Source organism: Gymnogyps californianus, chromosome 19, assembly GCF_018139145.2.
Source record: "Gymnogyps californianus isolate 813 chromosome 19, ASM1813914v2, whole genome shotgun sequence".
Lineage (NCBI taxonomy): Eukaryota > Metazoa > Chordata > Aves > Accipitriformes > Cathartidae > Gymnogyps > Gymnogyps californianus.
Genome location: NC_059489.1, coordinates 10,982,055 through 11,001,710, shown reverse-complemented (window position 1 = coordinate 11,001,710; position 19,656 = coordinate 10,982,055). Strand labels below are relative to the sequence as shown.

Here is a 19,656-nt window from a genome sequence, read left to right as displayed (position 1 = left end):
AGCATCTTCTTGGAGCCTGACACAAGGCCGCATCTCCCAGTGCTGATCCCATCCGGTTGCCCTGATGCTGAGTTTCACCTTGTTGCTTTATCTCTTCCCAACTAGAAAATCCGTATGTCCTTTTAGCAAACGTTATTTTCCTGCCACTGAATAGGCCAGTTCTGAAATGCTCAGCATCTTCTTTCTTTCTTTCTTCTGAAGTACGAAGACTTGTCTGTCAGTGACAGGGCACACGCAGCTCTTTAAAGATCCGCAGAAGCCCGTCCCGCTGGGGCGATAAATAGGAGCAGGTATCCAAAATCAAGCCAGGGGGCTCTTGGTCCCAATCCAGACAGGATGCTGTTTTCCTGACACAGTCATAGTTCTGTTTGGAGAAAAGTAATTCACCATTTCATGATGTTAATCAAGTGCACGCTTATGGGAAAATAAGGAATTCCGGAGCGTGTAACCCTGGAGCGCTGTGGCATAGAGTGACCTGGCCAGAGAGGAGGTGACCAGCCAACACCACCTCCTTTTTGGGAACATACAGCATGTAGCACACAGAGATGTAGGGCTTTGGCGTGGGGCTTCTGCATGCTGTTGTGTGTCCTCTTCCATACATATGTATCTATAACAGGTTTTTTTGTCCTTACTGGTCTTTTGCAGTACTCTCAGATGTTCCTCAGTCATGGGTCCATGTCCCTAGCCCTTGCCCCCTTGCAGGGTCCCAGGAAGAGAGATCCCGCATATCCGTATTCCACTTCTTCCACCCTAAGAAGTCCTCGGTGCTGTCCCCTCTCTTCCTCTCTGCCTCGCGCGTCCTTCGCAGTGCACCCTGTGGGCTGGTGGACTGCAGCTATTTCGGAGCAGAGGGGAGCTGAGGATTGCCGATGTATAAATCCTGTGCGTCTGTCAGCAGCCTCCTCTCCTTTTGTACCGCAGCGGCTCCATCACTGCACACATCTGCTGGACTCATATTAATGTCACGATAGTGAGGGAAGAGCTGGGGGAAAGGGAATTTGGGACTTTGTCCTGAAAAATGCATGCGTTAGTATTAACCCGCGGAGGGACAGCTTGCAGTGAGTGTTATGTGGGTCAGGATTGCTGGACCAGCAGCCAGTGACCATCCCAGCTGCAAACAGCCAAATGGTGGGGCTGGGCCACCCTGGGGGTGAAAGGCAGCGGGGTGACTGCGGGTAGCATCGCTGGGACTCAAAGCAGGCCAGCCACTGGCAAGGGAAGCGCCCAGGGCTTTATGCAGTCCCTCCGCACATAAGCCCAAGTGCCACGTACTGCCCTCGAGCCCTCAGATGTGGCTCCGTAACCACACCAGCGCTCAGGGACATCCCAGGGACATCGTTGCCTCTTGCAGCGTTTTGCTGCCGAGTCCCGGGCGCTCTCCCACCGGGGCAGCGGGCAGCACCGCTGTACAGATGTAAGAGGAGATCTTGTTTCTCTCAACCTGAAACCATTTCCTTTCCCCCACTGCCCTCCCTCCCCTCACCCCCTAATTCGTCCCTGGGGTTTTAATATCTATTTCTCCAAGTGCCACGGGCCAAATTTACTGCTCGCATAACTCCACCGACTTCAATGGAGAAGAGCGTTTAGGGTGCTCCAAGGAGGCGTAAGTAGGAGTGATGTGATGGAATTGAGTAAAGGAAAATATAGTCTGACTGTCAAGAAGAGTTTCCTACCAGCAAAATCTATAGACTGTGGAAGTTTCCCATGGGAACAAGCAGAAACCAAGTTGCTGAAGTCATTTTAAAACAGCACAAGAGAATAGGAAATCAGCCCAGTGACTGGCCAAAAGGAAAGGTGAGATGACATAATGCTACTTCTCCTTCTCTAATTTCTGCGGCTGCATTGCTTTGTCCATGGAATTATTTTCATGCAACTGGGTTTCTCCTTGTTTTTTGAGCGATGCGACGGCCCTTGCTGCTTCTGGAGAGGTTTCAATTCCTCTGCTAAATTCTGTCCTGGATTAAAGCACTACCCACTGCAGCCCCCGTTAGTCCTCCTGTTATTCCTGCTGCTTGCAAACCTCTTCTGGGGTCTTTTCAGGCTTCTTCCCTGACTTACCCGAGTCTTTGGCTCCCGTTCTGTGCTTATGTAGCTGTACAAAATGAGTCAGCCTAATTTGGGAATAGTGGCAGGGCTCATCCAGGCCAACACAGAGGCGCGCCGGGCTGCGGAAGCTATCAGACACGGATCTGCAGCTTACCGGCAAGCAGGAGAGAGACCAGGGATGGAAATCTTCCTATCTTCAGGGATCCTTCAGATTCCTGGTAGATCATCTGCTGGAAAATCATAAAGGCAATTAGCACATGGTGAAACACTGCTTTGTCTGGGGACTTTTGGTTCTGATAACTACTGCCCGCCTATTTTGGGCTCGGTATATAAAACCAGGTCTGCACACGCAGTGGGCATGCCCAGCTACCATCCGGTGGCTTTTGCAATCTCTTGCCTACGGAACTTCCTAATGTATTTATGAATGACTTAACGTTCACTCACCGTCTCAACATTAGCAACTTAAAGCTCTACTGCTAGCAACCTCCTACCTCGCACAGTTCCCAGATAATTACAGATTAGAACCGGCTAATTTTTATTTTTGTAAAGCTGTCAGAGATCTATGTTTGTTATTATTGTCTCCTAGGTTGCCAGTTGCATAAATACATATGTAAAACCCCCTTTGATCTCTAAGTATAATGACACAGATTTATCAAATGTTTGCCTTTTTCTGTCTCTTTGAAAAGGCTGATTTATGGAGTGCAGTCCCTACCTCCCTTCCTCTCTTGAAATATGAAGTGTTTGTGAGCAGCCAAGGTAATATTTAATATCCTGCCAAGAATCCTTTGCACTTCCTAACAAATGAACTACAACCTAACCAAATGGTTCACATCTGTTTAGCCTCTTCTCCTTTTTAACTAAACAAATTAGCATTAGAATACCTGGGAGGCACACAAAGTCCCTTTCTAGATGACAGAACACAGACAATTATTAGCAAGGGGAGTAACTGTACTGAAAGGAGCAGGCATGGACCTAGCAGATGTTTTCACATCTCCTGTAGTGTCCATGAATGACCCGCGCCGCAGCGGACACGCTGCCACGGCCTTTTGAAGTGGGCGAGGAGTCCATTCGCAGTCTCCTTCTGAATGAAATTAAAGGCAGCGGCCTCAGCTAGTTAAATGTTTCATTTAAACCGCTTCCAGCCAACAGAAGTTTTGCGGAGTGGTTTTTTTCCCTCCATAAATGGCTAAAATAAAGAGCATCGCCCCACTCCTCCCCACCCACATGCCAAGCCTGGAGATAGCGTCCTGCTCAGGAGGCAACAGGCAGCTCTGGTTTTACTTCTTTTTTCACCAGTGGCTTCTCATCACAAGAGCATCAAGCCACCCAGCCTCATTGCCCTTTCTCTCTGTGCAATAAGGTATAACGGGTTCTTTGGGTTTTAGGAGAATCGCAAGGCGCAAATGAACATCTGCAAAGTATACTTTGGATTATTACAGGCTTCTACAGTCTACACATAGGCAATTACAAACTCACACCCCTCCAACCACGCGGGGCCTTTCAAGCACCCCGGTTCCCGCCGGAGTCTCAAACACCTTTTAATCAGAGGTTCAGGAGCAGGTTTTGGGGCTGAGGCAGGACGGGATGGGGTGAGATGGGCTCTCCGCTGAGCACTCATTTAATTGGATTCATCGCTGGAGGAGGGAGCCAAATGAAACACACGTTTTATTAGGGCTAACACTTAGCTTTTGTTGTAAATGTTTCGAAAAAGAAAACACTCTAAAGCCTCATGGAGATACTGCTATTAATATATCATCCGAATAACAAGTGATTAAAACCAACAACAGCTACTATGAAAATGTGGCTTTGTAGCACTGGACCGCATGGGACGCAGCAGGGAAAATCATTATGAACACACCAGCGGGGTGCGATTATAAATAAAAACAGCTCTGTAAAGGCTACAAAAGCAGCAATAATCAGTCCGGTCTGTGGTTTAGTAAGGGCTAAAGACATTTATGGAAGGTGCTATTTATTACCAGAGACAGGGACACCATTGGAATAAGGGGTGCAACTTCAGGATAAGTCAACAGAGGGAGTTCACTGCCATCGCGGCCAAGCGAGACACAGCCTGCACATCACTGCGAGCGGCCCGGATCGCTGCATGTCCGTCTGTCCATCCGTCCAGCATGACCTTCCTGCAGCCCCCACTATAAGCAAAGCATACGAAGGGCCGGCAGCACTGGAGCGGGCTCATTAGCTCCGAGCTGCAGAGTCAGGCAGTGTCTTTGGCACGGGGCACGGCTCTAAGGACAGAGCCCGGCAAGGCTGAGCCCTGCAGGTAGTTCACACCGTTGTGCTCCTTCCAGCATGGTTGCTCCTCATCTCACCCACGGGCAGCTTGTGAACATCCTTGCGGAGCAGTCCTTGCAGGAAGCCCAGCGAGGCTGCTCCCGAGCGGGAGCGTGGGATGCAGTGCAAACACTGTTGCGGATGCTGGGTGACTCCTAGGGACCAGGCCTGCCGGGCAGCAGGGCGGCAGCGCAGAGGACAGACCCCTTCCCATCCCCAAGGAGAAGCATTTGGCCTCTGTTGGCAAGTCCCGGAGGCAGTGCCCGGGCCGGCCGAGGTCCCTGGGGCTCCCACGGGCTGGGGACAGACCCGCACCCCCCGCAGTGCTGTGAGTGAGGAGCACCAGGGAGAGCCGCTGCGGGAACATCGGCCTGCAGATGCTTCCACTACGCTCTTCCCACCGCTCAGTTTTGAAGCGAGGAAGGTGAACCAGCCTCACTCCCGACACATCGCCAGCTCTCGCCAGTCCTTGTTCCTGCTGAAAGCCAAGGGCACGTAACAAGCAGACAGTGGGCCTAAGCAGCAGGCCAGGGGCATCAGACTGGGGAGAAGAGACCTAAATAATATTCCTCTCTCTGCCGCTGGGTAACTACATGGCCCCAGCTATCCCGCTTCCCCTTGGCATGCCTCGGTTTCCCTTCTGCACTGGCTGGGAGCGGTTCGGCGCAGGGACGGCCAAGGCGCAGCGTGTCGGTCACCCAGCCCTTCGGCTGCTCTGCGGTGCGAGTATCCGTATGAACCTCCGAGTTCAGCTGATAAACTCAGGCTGTTCCCTTCCCCGCTTTGGATGCCGTCCAGCAGCTCCCCTGGAAGCACGGCGGAAATGCCTTAATCACCTCGTTTGCGTCTCTGTTTCAAGTTTAATTTGATACAGTGCCTCCTCTCCCCAGCCAAAAAAAAATCCCAAACATCTCCCAGCCTTCCTCGGCAGCACAAATCTCGGTCTTTCTCGTTGCTCAGAAAATAAAAGACAAGTCCCCGTGCTAGCCGCTTCTTTGCAAACGAGCTTCGACTGCCGTGCGCCCGTCTGCATCTGGGCAGCCAGTTCCCGTGCATCGGGACGAGAGGGTCGGCGGCAGAGCCCATCCTGCCCGGCTGGAAGCTCTGTCCTCCCCGGGCACCACGGCCTGGTCTCTACCCCCCCACCCGCAGGGACACCTCTTTCCCTCTTCCCCCTTCCTGCTCTTCGGAGGAGGAAGATGGGCAAGATGTCCCCACTGGTCCCAGTTAGGGACAGTTTGATCAGTCTGGGAGATCGGAGCCCGTCTGTTTCTAATCGCTCAGGGCAATTCCCCAAAGTCTGTGTTTCTATTTAAGAAAAGACAGTCCGGCTACAGCTGCAGTTTAGACGGGTACAAGCTATGTATCTTATAGCACATATTTCTTTAAAAATATGTATCAAAGGAAAGCTGTAGTTACAATAGAAAGTGTTACAAAGGGGAGCAGGGGACAGAAAGGACCTGGCCATGCATCTTGGACAGCAAAACCAGGGGAAAAAAACCCTCAGCCACCAAACTGCCCCGGTCTCTGGGGCCGCACACACTTCCGAGACGTGGGAAAACCTCCCTTCGGGTATCGCGCTCTGCCTCGCTCAAGGGGCAGGGCTGAAGCAGGGCTCCCAGGAAAATGGTAATACAGGGATGAATTTAGGACAACTTTTCCAGCTCTAGGGGGGAGAGGGAGGCATCCTCCTTTCCAGGCACCTCTTTTTAGTCCTCGTGCTCCCCTAAAGCGCAAGGACCGTGGCAGCAGCTCCCCACAAGCTCCCCAGTACGGCCTGTGCCTACCATGCTCAGAGCATCTCTTCGGAGGTGTCAGCAGCAACGCTCAAACAAGCGTTTGGGAGCAGGGACCTTTCAGGGACTCGGGGAAACACACGGTACCTTCCCCGAACGGATAAATGCACCAACCTGAACCCGCGCGAGCCCACTGCCAAATCGTCAGTTCTCGCTCCAAGGCCTGGAGGTGCCAGAACTGGTTAGGAGCGGTAGGAAAAACGTCTCCACATTGTGGGAAAACAGCTCGTTTTGCCAACCTTGTTCTGTGAAACAGTTGAACTGTGCCTTTTTCAAACACTGGAAACTAAACCCCAGCCCAAGGCGCTGACCCAGGCTGGAAAATCTTCAGCGCAAACAGTTAAAGTCTGGAAGCAGGAAAGCAGAGGTGACGGGAAGTGTACAAGGCAGAGCTGTTGAGAGAGATTCCTGCCAGCTCTTTTAAACACACGTGCTTCTGATGGCGGTCTAAATGGCTTTGGGACACTGCACACACGCTGTATTCGAAAGACCTCCTTTTCTTTGGGTCAGGGAGAATTTGACGGCTCTGGGCCTGACAACAAACAGCCTTTCGGAGGGGCAGGCATCCTTGCGACATGGCAATCTAGACCAACGCAAGCTCTAACAGAGCACAGTAACTGTCTTGCGGTCAAGAAATACTGCAAGCTCAGTCGACAGAAGGGTTTGGAAGGCAGCTCCAAAGCTTGCTAAACTTTGTGTCGAAGCCCTAGAAGTCTGTAGTACATTTATTTCAGAGGGGACTAAAAAGCATCGATGGAACCACCCAGTAAGCCGCAGTCTGAGGGACCCTTACGGAGGAGGGTGCTCACCGATGACTCTTCTGCCCTCACAACGCAGTTGTCATCTTTGACTCCAAATTAACAACAGGCTGTTTGGGAGATGATGAACGTTGGAACCAGACTCTAACTTGTCTTTGTCAGGGCCAAGCGCTGGACACGCACCTACGGAGGCCAAGCCCTGCCCTGCAGGACTGACCTCCATGACTGGAAGAAGAAATAGCAGCACCAAGAGGCAAACAACTGACCCAAGGCCACGCTGCCAGCGCAAGTGGCATCCTGCATCCCACAAGCCCTCGCCGGGGCCAGCTCTTCGCCTGGTTAAGAAATACCATGACTAGAAATGCCATCGGGGACAGCCTGCAACGGAGCTTCTAGTATTACCGCCTCCAGCAGAGCTGCTTGGTAGGAAAACAGTGCTGAGATTTCTGTTTTAAAAGCAAAGTATTCTGTAGATAGCCTGTATTTCCAAGGAAAGGGGAATATCTAATCACCTCTGGAGAGCAAGCAGGACAACACGCTTTCTATCTGTAATGATAATGATTTCTAATAGTATCACTCTGTTTCCATTCCTACTCTCGTGGGATCGTCAGAACTGAAAAGGACGTGTGTGTTTTGTGTAAGCCTTGAAATGCCGTGGCCTGGCTGAGTGGGAAACGCTGCGGGAGCCAGAGGAGTGTGAATGTGTTACTCTGCTGGGGCAGATTATATCGGAGATTGATACAGGAAGCGAGAAAAAAAAAAACCCAGTGGGGGAAACGAGAAGGGAAAGAGCTGTGTGCGCAGGGATTGGGTTTCCTCATTCATGCTGGAACAAAGCGCAGAGCCCCACCAACTGCCTGGCTTGCTGGGATGCCTGCCATGCCGAGGTACCGCAACCGGGTTCACGCAGGACCTGGGGGCTCCTTGCAAACGCAAGAGCTCAGGGCAATTCACAGTCGCGGAGCTCAGCTCCCCGCGCTGTCCTGCGAGGCAAGCGTTGTGCTGAGATTAAGTGATTTGCTGAAGGTCAGAGCAAAGGAGAGATGCGGGGGGGGATCGGGTGCCAGCTCTCTGCAATGCTCCTCAAACCATTAGCCAGCGCTCTCTTTACAGGGCCATGCAGAGTAACGGGTGCGGGACTGACAAAAACATGAGCTGTTTACTCGTCCAACAAGGCGAAATATCATCATCCCTATTTTACAGATGGAGTGCATTTCTTTAAGAGAGGTCTGGAAAGAATGAAGATCCCCTGAGCCTTAGGGCTACTGTTTTATCCACAAAACCACACAAAAGGTTGAAAGTCCAAATAGACTAAAACCAGCTTCATCTTCTTGAGTCACTGGCTCAGATTCCTCTGTGAGCTTCAGTACAGGCTTCTGGTGGTGCAAAGTTGCCTGCGGTAACAGCAACACCTAGATGGAACCATCTCAGCTACCAGCAGACCCAGGGGTCGGAGGGACATGGCCCATTGCTGTTATTTTTTTCACTACCACATCAATAGCAGGTATTCTCCAGGCGGGCCATTTCACGGGGAGACCCTGAGCACCCAGGCTAATGGGATGACAAAGAACCTATATTCAAGTTCTCCACATGGGACAAGTTAAAAAACATTGCCATTCTATGTAGGAACCGCCGTTCCAGATTCAAGGAGCCGTGCAAAGCCTGACGCTTGCACAGCCCAGGACTGAGCTGCAGGAAGCCCAAGTTTAATTCCCGGCACTGCCCCGGCCGAGCAAAGCGGTCACAGCAAGACACTCTCACGCACCTCACCTGCCTCCTTCCCTGCACAATTTGGGCAGCAATGTCAGCAGTGCTGGAGTGGGGATGGCTGACGTTAATCCTCCACGTAGGGTCAGAGGGACCACAAACACCCCCGGATGAGGGCAGACAGGTCAGTATTTTTTTCATTTCCACAGTGGCACCAGCAATAGTGAAAAGGACACCTGAGAGCACCTACTGTGCTATCCGTCTGCAACCAAGATTGCAGTTTGGCAATGTTTTTATTTTCAAAGCACATGCAACAGCGAAAATTCCTAAAGGCAGTAAAATGACAGCAGACGGCTTCATCCATACCTGACACATGGCCATTTTGTAGCAAAGCAGAGAACACCTTCTAGGTGAAAAGAGCTTTTTTTTTTTTTTTTTTTAAATAGGTATTTCTTACCTTTAAATCCCTGATCTACTCATTCTAAAACTATGCCTTCTCTCCAGGCCAGACCGACTGGGTGTGGAGATGTTGGTGCAACTCAGTGACCTGCATTTTGCAGACACTCAGTGATGATTATAAAGCTCCTTGCCTAGCCCTAAAACCCGTGAATGTTACACATTTTGGCCGAAGAAATGAAGATGACTGCTCTTCAAAATGGAACCACAGGCATGTCCTTGGGACCTTTAATCAAACCGGAGTTTGTCAGGACAGCACCCGGTACTTGCAGGCCACCCTGACGCCTGGCTCTATAATGACTTAGGAGAAAACCACAACCCTCCTGCTTCAGCACCACTTTCTGCCTCTGGGAGCAAAATCTGTGGATTTTGTGAGCCATCTGCTCTTTTCAGGTTCCTCTCCCAGCTAAAGGTTGCCCAAATTCTTCGGTTTTGCCCAAACCCTTTCTACTCACATGCAACGTAGTTTCAGTGTGCTTTTTGCACAATAAACCACTATTTCACAAGCTGTCCTTGCTCTTGCAGTCATCAACAAGAATATTGTTGCTGCAAGAAATGCCACAAAACTATCAAATACCTTTGCAATTAACTGAACCATACCAGAGTTTCAATCATAAGTGAATTGTTTAAAACAGATTTTGAGCATTCATCTCTTTTTTTGTACAGTACGCACTTTATTGCAGAGAAGACTGGATGCAGTTTTAAAACAAATTCAGGAGTTGCACAGTTTCCAGACATTTCTACGAAGTGTTGCCCACAGTAACTCGAGTACAACGGAGTCCGTCAGACAAACAGGAAGAGGGAACTCAATCCTGTCATCTGCAATCACTTGAGAGAGTCAGAAAATCTTGCAACCGATTATTTAAGAGCCATGTAAAACAGGTGGCTCTGCTCCTGCGAGCACCTCTGCCAGCAGAACAGAGGTTAACCGTGTCACTCCTGATTTACACCAGTGTAACTGAGACCAGAAGTTGGGCTCGTATCATGAAAGCAGCCAGTGAAGATTTTATGTCAGCGTGATACGCACGTGGTGGCAGATTTGTGATGTTTCCTGAAGGGCTTTATTCGGGATCAGATTAGAGACAGTGTCTCCCATTTCAGGTATTACTGGATCTTTGGATTGATGCACAACCGTGCTGCCCAGTCCCTCTCCACGTGGGAAAGAAATCTTGGCGTGAAAACACATCAAGTCATAACAGGCACTAACTACCACAATAAACTGTAACACAGTCTTTGTCTGCTCTGGATGCTGCTGTGTCTGGAAGCATCCCAGCGGGTCGCAGCCAGCCCCAGGTAGGCTGAGGGTTAGCCACAGCCCCGCAGTGGGATCGCAAGCCCATTAGACTGTGGCTAGAAATGTTTTTCAGTGTATCAGTTACAAAAGATAATGCATTTTCCTGGTGAGACCATCCACAATAATTGCTTTTGAGAGACACTGGCTGCATCAGTAATTTGAACATTATAATATTAGATAAAAAAACCCAACTTTTTTTATGTAAAATGTGTTTCCTTACCAATTATATACCCCAAAAGCGAAGCCGCCTCTCTGAGCCACCACAGTGTGACAGGAAATACAGTTCAAACTCCTGATGCAAGTCCAGAGCTTGTCCGAGGACATTGAGACTGAATGGGCTGGCACAAGACGCATTAGCATAGAAAAGCCTTAAAACTACCAGACTCTGAGATCTGGTTCTCACCTCCTACACCTCTGCAAAGCTTCACTGACATAAACAGTAATGGCAATTTTTACCAGCCGAAGATCTGACACGCAGGGCTCAAACTCTAATGACATAAAACCACACGGGAGTCAGAAATTCCCCGTGATGGACGTACAGCAGAATGGCTTAGAGTGTGTTCAAGGTATACGCTACAGAATAGCTGTTCATCTGGAGGTTGTTTAAATGCTGACGTGTGGTGTGCTGAAAGACAGCTTTCTTACTGCTTTAGCATTGTGCCAGCTGTATGAAAACTAAAAATCTACTGGGGTGAATGGGAACCTCGGGAAAAGTAGCTGATTGAAAAAAGCCTCAGAAACTGAAGGCCTCTGTGTAATATCAGAGCAGGGACGGCACGGATCGAGACAAGAAGAGTTCACCCAACCCACCATGTGCCTCAAAGCTTAATTTGGAAAGGGTGCTTGGGGAGCAGGGGTGATAAATCATTCATCTGTCGCTTCCTGATGGCTTCGCCAAGGCTGCCAGTGCTGGCGGTTACTAAGTGTGCGCATGTGACTTGCTAACTGAAAACCTATCCACGAGATGAGAGACCACGACTCCGGGAGGCTTTGGAAGGCCATCCCAAAGTGATGTGCTTCTGACATAGGCTAAATTGTAAGCCATGAGGAGTGAACAGGCCTGAGGCCCATGAATGCTTTAAGCTCTCGTGTCTATTCCCTTTCAGAAGAAAATAGAAAATTATCGCATGAAGTGGTCGCTAGGCACAAATGATTCTTCTTCAAACAGATCTCCACAGGTTTCCCCCTTGTAATTACTAAAATATACTACCTGATGTGTCACGAGGACGACAAGTAATTGACATTTAAGGCAATCTAATTTCCATAGCCCTCCCATGACTTTCACCAAGCAGATCGCCTTTGTCTTCCTTCTCTAGGAACGATTTCTTGCACGTGAACATGACAAGCAGCAGCATCGGCAAATGCCACAGACTGCAGAAGAAGAGCTTCCTGGAGCTGCTGCGGTCTGCATCCCTGTAGAACCGAAAGCCGAGGTAGGAGATGTAGAGGTTGATCGGGAGCGAAATGATGGGGAAAGTCCACGTGGTGATGTCGAGAACAGGAGCCACCGTCGAGAGTCCAATTAAGGCCAGGCAGTGACGCAGAGCCACCCGCCTGCACAGCCCTGGGTGGGTGACGGACATCATACAGTATCCTCCTCGGGAGTAATCTTCCCGCAGACCCCAGCTCAGGGCGTTGAAGTGAGGGAACTGCCAGGAATAGAGGATTCCTCCTAACAGTAACGCACCTGCAATGGGAGAGAGAGAAGGAAACATGCATTAGAGGGCCACTGCAAGAAGTGCTACATAAAGCCCTCAGCAGATTCGGGCTGTACTTGCAGAAGAGCAGTGCTACAAACCTGTTACACCGCTCTGTGCAGAGGACAAGGCGTGCTGCGTAAGACATAGGCATGCTCTGTTTTTAACGGCATTTACACAGGGTTGCGCACGGTGGTTCTTCTGTTTTTGGAGCACTTAATTTGAAAAACATGTCAACAAGTCACTTCCTCCTAACGAACCATCGCCGATGGGTTTCTGCACCAATTCAGTCTCTACCCGAGGGAAGACTGATGGAAACGAAGCAAAGTTGGGCAAGAGACCGTTCTCCTGGGAGCCTCTAGCTTCCAATCCTGGGTTCCTGAGCTGGTGCATCCAGAGTGTCACATTGACCAGAAACAGGGAGCCCTGCTCAATGACAGCAGAAAAGGAGGATAAGCTGCTTCCTCCTGAGAACTGGGAAAATACCAGCACCCTGGTAGCCTGCAGCATGGCTGAGCTTTCTGTTTGCCCATTGCCTGAAGGGAGGGACTTGCTCATGGCACGGGAGCGCCTCGACCACGGATCTTGGGCAGGCAGCAGAACTGGCAGAAGCTGCTAATGAGGTGACAGAAGATGGAGAGCTTTTTACTCCTTCAAACCAACTGTAGGAACTTCTAAGTAGTTTGATCAAGTAACTCTATTCAGACCAATTAGCTACTTTTACATTTAAAAAGGAGCTATGGAAGCACCACGTTTTTCACAGCTATCCTCAGGACACAGTACAGGGCTTATCGAGGCAGAAGCAGCTTATATGCTGATTTCAGTGAGCTTCAAGGAGGCCCTCAGACTAAACTCCCTTCGCTAATTTTGTCTGAAGACACAAAAAATCCCCCAAGGCTGTTGCACATTATGAACATTCCTGGATTTTCCTTTTGTTTCCCCAGCTCCCAAACACTCCGCTCCGGCATTAACGCTTTCTTTGCAGCGCCCTGCCTCCATGAGCTCATTCTCTATGGAAACTACTTCTCAGTCGGAGCCATGAGTCTATCATTTTCTTAATGACTTGATAGAAACAGAAACAGCAACACTTATCTGCACACAGGTTAATGTATTTAAATTCTTCCCCAACCGCTCACTTCTTCCCCAGCAACTGCTCGGGCTCTAACAAAGACCAAGTCACTGTCTCCTTTGAACTGCTTCGTGGTTCATGTCTTCTCTCCACCTGTCCTGGCTCTATGTTCCTTGAGGCTGTGCATGTTTAGTTCTTGCCTTAAACAGCACACCGTACACTGGTGTTGTCATGCAAATAATAATAATAATAATCTAAGTTTGCAAAAGAGCCTTTTTTTTGCCCTACCTTATCACCCAGTGAAGGAACAGCCCATTAGACTTAATGCGGGTTTGCAGTTGCTTTTAAGATCCAGCCGTGGTATAAAAGACCTGTCTCATCACTTTTTAAAATGAGTAACAAATACTCCATTAGGTGAGCACATGCCTCTGGAAGTTGGTTACATGAAGCATGGAGATAGACGCTCATATATTGGGCATGCAGCTTTCAGAACAACGTTGCCTGCTACAAATTACAGGTGATTTCCTGGACTACGGCCCAAAACGCTTGCAAATCCTGCCCTTCGATCCTACTAAAGGCAACTTTCAGGGTGTGGACGCTCAGCACCTTCTCTAAATTGGAACCTTTTAAGATGGTTGAAAATGGTGCACCCCAAAATTACCACTAATTTCAGAAAATTGGGGCAACAAAAGTAATTTTGGCCCTAACAAAATAGGATTTGATTCAGTTCTGCTGAAACCTAAGGAAGTAGCTCTACTGAAATAAACTGAAATAAAACTTAATCAAGGAGCAGTACTCCCTACACCAGCAGAAACAATGGGGAAAATGTTCTTGTCATATGTCATTCTTTAGCTTTTTCCTATTCCTGTAAAACATACTACCGGAGGCAAGATCCTGAATGTGATAATCCTAAGATAGGAATATTTTTCACGTTTCACATCCGAAGTGCTTTAGAGACATTAGCTTGTCATTTTTCAGAACTTAGGGAAAGGTAAGCTACAATCGTCCATCACCTGAGGAAGCTTAAGGAGATGGAGCCGGGGCCAGGATCCCAAGGCAGAGGCTGTCCCTGCTTCCCACGGCTACGGAGCAGCCAGCTTTTCATCTGGCATGTGCTGCGTCCCTGTGTTTCGGCTGTAATGCGGGCTTTGCTTATTCAATTGTTCAAACATTGTGTGAAGCCAAGCTCAAAACACACCCTAAACCTCAAACACACAAAAACCTTTAACAGTTCTCTAACTATAACACCATTTAAAAAAAAAAAAAAAAAAAAGTCATCTGGAGAAACTTTTAAACACAAACAGACCAACTAAACTACTTGAGGCTGGATTCCCATTTACAAAGCTCTGGTTTTTACATGCAAGCCTTTGGAATTTAATTACTTTGATTACATTACAACCATTGAGATAATTGATATTTTACAGAGAAGCTGAACAGTAAAACAATTTAATAGCCCATTATGAGGATTTTAACTGACCCGATTTTTTTGTTAGTTTCCCATGTGCCTTGGATATCCTGTAATTTCCTCTGCCCAGGCTGAGATTGTCAGGTTGTCAGAGATTTTTAAGTATCACGTAAGACTGAGGACTTGCAAAGCACAGCACACGGTACAGTACAATTCAGCATCAAATGAGCCCACAGTAGGAATCCTGTCAAGCCCAGAGCAGACACTGTAATACTCATTAATTACTAGATGAATGTTAACTATGTCATAATTAGGTCAGCAGTGTTTTTAAGCAATATTACAGCGAGACTAACTCTGGAGACTAACCTGGTTCAAAATAGTGCGGAGTCTACTCTGCTGCTTCTGTGCAGTTCCCAGCAGTTTGGGAACTCAGTTTAATCAATGCAGATCTCCTTTTTCTCTACGGAGTTTATAACTACGTGAAGACCAGACGAGGTCGTTCACAACTGTAACACGTGGGGCTGGCACAGAGTTGGCAAAAGCAAAGCCGGCCGTCGGAGCAGAGCCACCGCGCTTGCTTTGGCAGTGGGAGACAGCCAGCACCCAGGGACACCGCAGCCCCCGGGCTCCCTCGGCTCCTCCGCGGCACGTGGAAAACCTGAGCACAGGCAGGCCGATAGTAATTCATATTAGCTCTCTCAGCTTTTCTGCAAGTGTTCATGAATTGCAAGACCACAAGTACCTGGCTCGTGGATATCCCAAACTCTTTGGCCACGTTTTTAATAGCTGCAAGTTTAGCCCATTTATGACGACTTCCAAACTCTTCACTTCTCCAAGTGTGAGAACCTGGGACAGCTGTGAGCAGACACTTATAAATCCTGATAACTTGGCAGGCAAGTCCTGTTTGATTTTGGAAAAAAAATGAAGCCTATTTCGGCAAACAGGACCCAGGTCTCCAGTATTGTGTCACTCTTGTGTGCAAAATAGGTATAAAATGTCTTCTTGTCGAGTTCCTATTGTTTAATCACTTTGTACTAGCTTAAATCATCTCCAAAGTTACAGGCTTGCAGAGAACTAGGTAGGTCCTATAGCATCCACAGAGTTAAAGATGAATAACAGGTTTTACCATTCATCATGAATTTTAAGGTTAAGCTATTATTTCTTTTCTTAAATTCTTTTAGAAGTATTTAAATAGTAATATATCTTCTTTTTAATAAACAAGAACAAGCTGAGATTTTTATTTTATTTTAATATCTAAGATAAAGCCAAAATGTCAGCTGGCATTGAAGGTAGAAAATGGTTCTTTCTTTCTGTAAATATATTTTTATCTAGTGAAATACTGAAGCTTTATAAATTGCACTTTTCCTAAAACAAACAAGACACTAAATTCCACAGTCATTCAGAAACTGCTTGGCAAGACGTTTTAAGGTTCAATAAATTTGGGTAAGACTTGGAAATAATTGTGAGATGAGACTTCCAAAAGCAACTAGTGATTCTGGGCTTGCAAACCGCAGTAGCTGACAGTCTAATTTTCAGAATTACAAGAGCAAGAAGCATCCCTCTCTGAAGTTACGCTCTTCACGGTGTCAAGAAGGCCATGTGGTACCTCTAAACTTTGATTAAAATTTCACATTTTATTCCTTTCAAAGCAATTTATGATGACCTCATTTGCTGGATGGTCCAAATCTCATGCGAGGGAGCAACGTCAGTGCCTGAGCCTGTTGAGTCCTTGGCCTCTCTGGTGAGAAGAGCATCTAAGAGCAGGAAACTGGAAGATGGTTTTTAGGGTGTAAGCCCTTGCAGGGTGTGAACTCTGACCACTGGTTAACACACGGAGAGGAGAGCAGAGGAATCAGGTAGCAACAGCTTCTCGTCCTGCCCATCCTGGGCTTGCCCCGGGAGCAGTAACCGAGGATTGAAAAGCTCCAGACCCTAGTGCGAGTCCCCCAAACTTCTCATGTCCTGTAAAGGATACAGAGCCTGTTCAAGTCTATACATCATCTACTCAAGAAAGAGTGGGCACATTCAGCTGCTGAACTATCAGTGCCAACAGAAATCATGCCGGTAGCATCGTTCTGAGCAAACCGTTTCATGCACGTAAAGCAACCTGAGGTCTGCAAACCTATTTTCTTATCCACTGAAGGGCAGAAGTAATGTTTGGATCCTGCCTGACTGTCTCGTGCTGAGGATGCCACTCTCTTAAGCAGCGATTTGAAATATGCCTCTTTCATGCTGGCAATACCTTTCATCATCAAAGAGCTTTATACATTGTACAGTTGGCACAGGGAGCAGTAGCAATGATTTCACCCGCAGCTGAATTATTTCAGCTGTCTGCCTTAAACAAGGCACAACAGTTTGGGATGATCCAATTGAAATCCTCCAAAAAATTTCTGAAGGCAAGTTCTTCCAGGGCAGAAAAGGACTTGAGCTACAGGAGGGCACAGGCTGGAGCCCAGCGTGTGTTGGTGGGAGCACCAGCCTCTGGAGCAGAGCCAGCTGGAGTCCACCCAGGCCAGGCAGGCAGATGAACGCGGGCCTGTCTGCACAAGACGAGGCAAACACGTCCAAGGGTATCTCCAGAGACTGCTGTATCAATATCGTGTTCCTGAAAACACACTGCAGATGAACAACTTTTTCTTCTTATCCTTCTCATTGTTCTTTAGACAACACACAGTGCCTTCCCTCTACACAGTGTTCTGCAAACCTCTCATATCACTTTCATGCTCTAGACAGGACAAACACCTATTTACTTAATCGATAAAATAAAACAAATAAGGAAGGGGGAGCTGATCTGTAGAATCAATTCAAGAACGGACTCGCTCCTTCTGTCTTTGCTTTGGTGCTGCATATGTATGACTGGGAAGTGGCCAACCAGGCATTAAAATAAACATGGAACGGTTAAAATATCAGCTCCAAAACAGATGTTGAAATCTTACTGCATTTCCCAAAGCTGGTGTTTACTGCCTTGGCAACCTAAGAATGCTGTTTTGCTTAAAGCACAATTTTAGTAATTCTTCTGCCTTGAATAATGTGAAGGAATTTTAAAATTATTTCCAGACCTTGGTAGCTCCCTGACTTATTAGAGGAAAGCACCAGCCTTTTGTCTCTAGGAAACTGGTATGAGTTTGGCTGTTGTCAGGAGGGGAAGGCTTTGGTAGTCTAAGCTCAGCCTTTTAATGGATCGTAGTCAGGAAACAACCACACACCGTTTTACTTGATAGCACACAACTGGCTCTCCTACCTTAAAAGATGTTGAACAAATTACTCCTCTTTAATGCAGACAAGGTAGATTAGAGCTCAGAGACTTGACTTGGTCCAGCTGTATCCACCTGCTTGCAAGCAACCGAGCTGTCTCAGACCGCATTTTTCACCTTTTCTACAGGAAATTTAACATAACCCGTCCAAAACTCTTCACTGTGGTCCTGCATGATTTTTACAGGATGTTACACTCGCAAGAAACGTACTGGATACATCCCCAAAGCTTTTCTTTTCTTTCTTTTCTGTGCTCGTTCACAAGTTTAACACAGTAGTCTTCCCTGGAGATTTCTAACTATGCAGCCATTATGAGGGTAAAGAAAGATTTTGAAGTCTCGTCAAAGCCCTGTTGCCCATTGCAGATTCAATGTAATATTAAACACCCAAAGGATTACTTGGGGGAGTTGATACAAATATTCAGAGTGGTTTGGAGAGTCATGTCCATAACACAGGTGTAGTGTCCCGATACGTAAGGATTGGTTTATTAAGCTGGCGGTGGCATTTTCTCTGTGTGAAGGACAGTTGGAAGGTGCAATAATTACTGTCTTTCCTTCAGCTTGTTTCGGTGATGGAAAATGACTATTAGGGTAAATCAACTGGCCTCTGATTACAAGTGTTCGAGATACTGCCCTGACACAATCACTCCTGAGGAAAAATGTTGCCTACTATTTAATTTTTCCCATTGTCTTTGGAAGTAGAGAAGGGATTAGCTCTACAAAATTTACATCTTAATTTGTGATTATGAAGCCTTCTCAAACACAAAGACATTTGGGAGTTACCTACTCACGAACCTTAACAAACCGATGCAATTCCCCTCTATTTTACCCCTGCGGCATTTCCTATACTAGCACCACAGCAAGACAACAACCGGCACTTCTGCTTCCACTGGAAAACAAAAGCAGATGCTACTGCTTGTGTCGGATGCCGCGTGAGCGGCTAAGCAGCCTTGAGAAGGAAAAAAGGAAAAGTATCGCTTCTAAAGCTTTGCACAAGGTCTCTGGGCTGCAAACAATGGTCCCGGCTGTCAGTGCGGGCACGCACAGCCCCTCGTCCGGCCCTAATTGTGCGCCTTCAAGGTTACACAGTCATGTAAACGAAGGGCGAGGAGGAAAACACTGGAAAACTCAAAAGCTTCATGGTCATGGGTTTCAATAGCTGTTTCTTTTGAAGGATGGCACAAAAGGCTTGTGGAACAGGAGCGTCTCGGGGCTGCGATAGACTTCTCTGCTGCAGCACATAAAGGGAAAGGGATGTTGGCCATGTGTACGGCTTGTCTGCAGAACAAAAGGATGATCCTCGCTCGGTGTCCACCACGAATAGGAAATGAAGTTGGCAGTGGGGCTTTTCACCTCGAGGGAGTGTTCCTGGCCACTGCCTTTAACAGGAGGAAACCAGATGTCCTCAGGTACTCTCACCATGCAGAGAAAAGCTGTACGCATATGGATACACACAGGCATGCACATTTTTTGTATGACACACAACAGGTTATTACAGCCGAAAGCCTCACAGGGAAACACCTTTCATTATACAGGCAAGGCTGAGAAAAACAACAACGCCGTACATAATTTGTCTTAGCTAACCCCAGCAACAGATGCCATAGAAAAAGCGAGCCTGTTGGGTAAGATGAAAATACGGTCTTTGCACAGACCATTCGTTATGTGCAAATATGTTTAGGAAGTATTTGCCAAAGGACCAGACTCAGCAGAGGACTGCAAACCTGCAGAGCCACGCAGGGGCTCCTCATCAACCGCCTCTTCCAGGCTCCCTCCGGGGCTCCCACGTAGCCCGAGGGTGGGAGTTCCTCCTGCAGACCCCCTGTCGTGCTTCTCCTGCGGGTGTTGTGTCACGCACCCAGGACATCGGTGTTTCTCCTGCGGGTGTTGT

At 47.9% G+C, this 19,656-nt stretch overlaps 1 protein-coding gene across 1 annotated transcript in view; it reads right to left on the bottom strand.

Moving 5' to 3' along the window:
- Positions 1-9,714: 9,714 nt before the first annotated feature.
- Positions 9,715-19,656, bottom strand: part of LOC127023936 (protoheme IX farnesyltransferase, mitochondrial) — a 105,945-nt gene continuing 96,003 nt past the window's right edge. The window contains 1 exon segment of the mRNA XM_050908281.1: positions 9,715-12,033. Within this exon segment, the coding sequence (XP_050764238.1) occupies positions 11,591-12,033 (443 nt within the window). The 3' untranslated portion in view covers positions 9,715-11,590.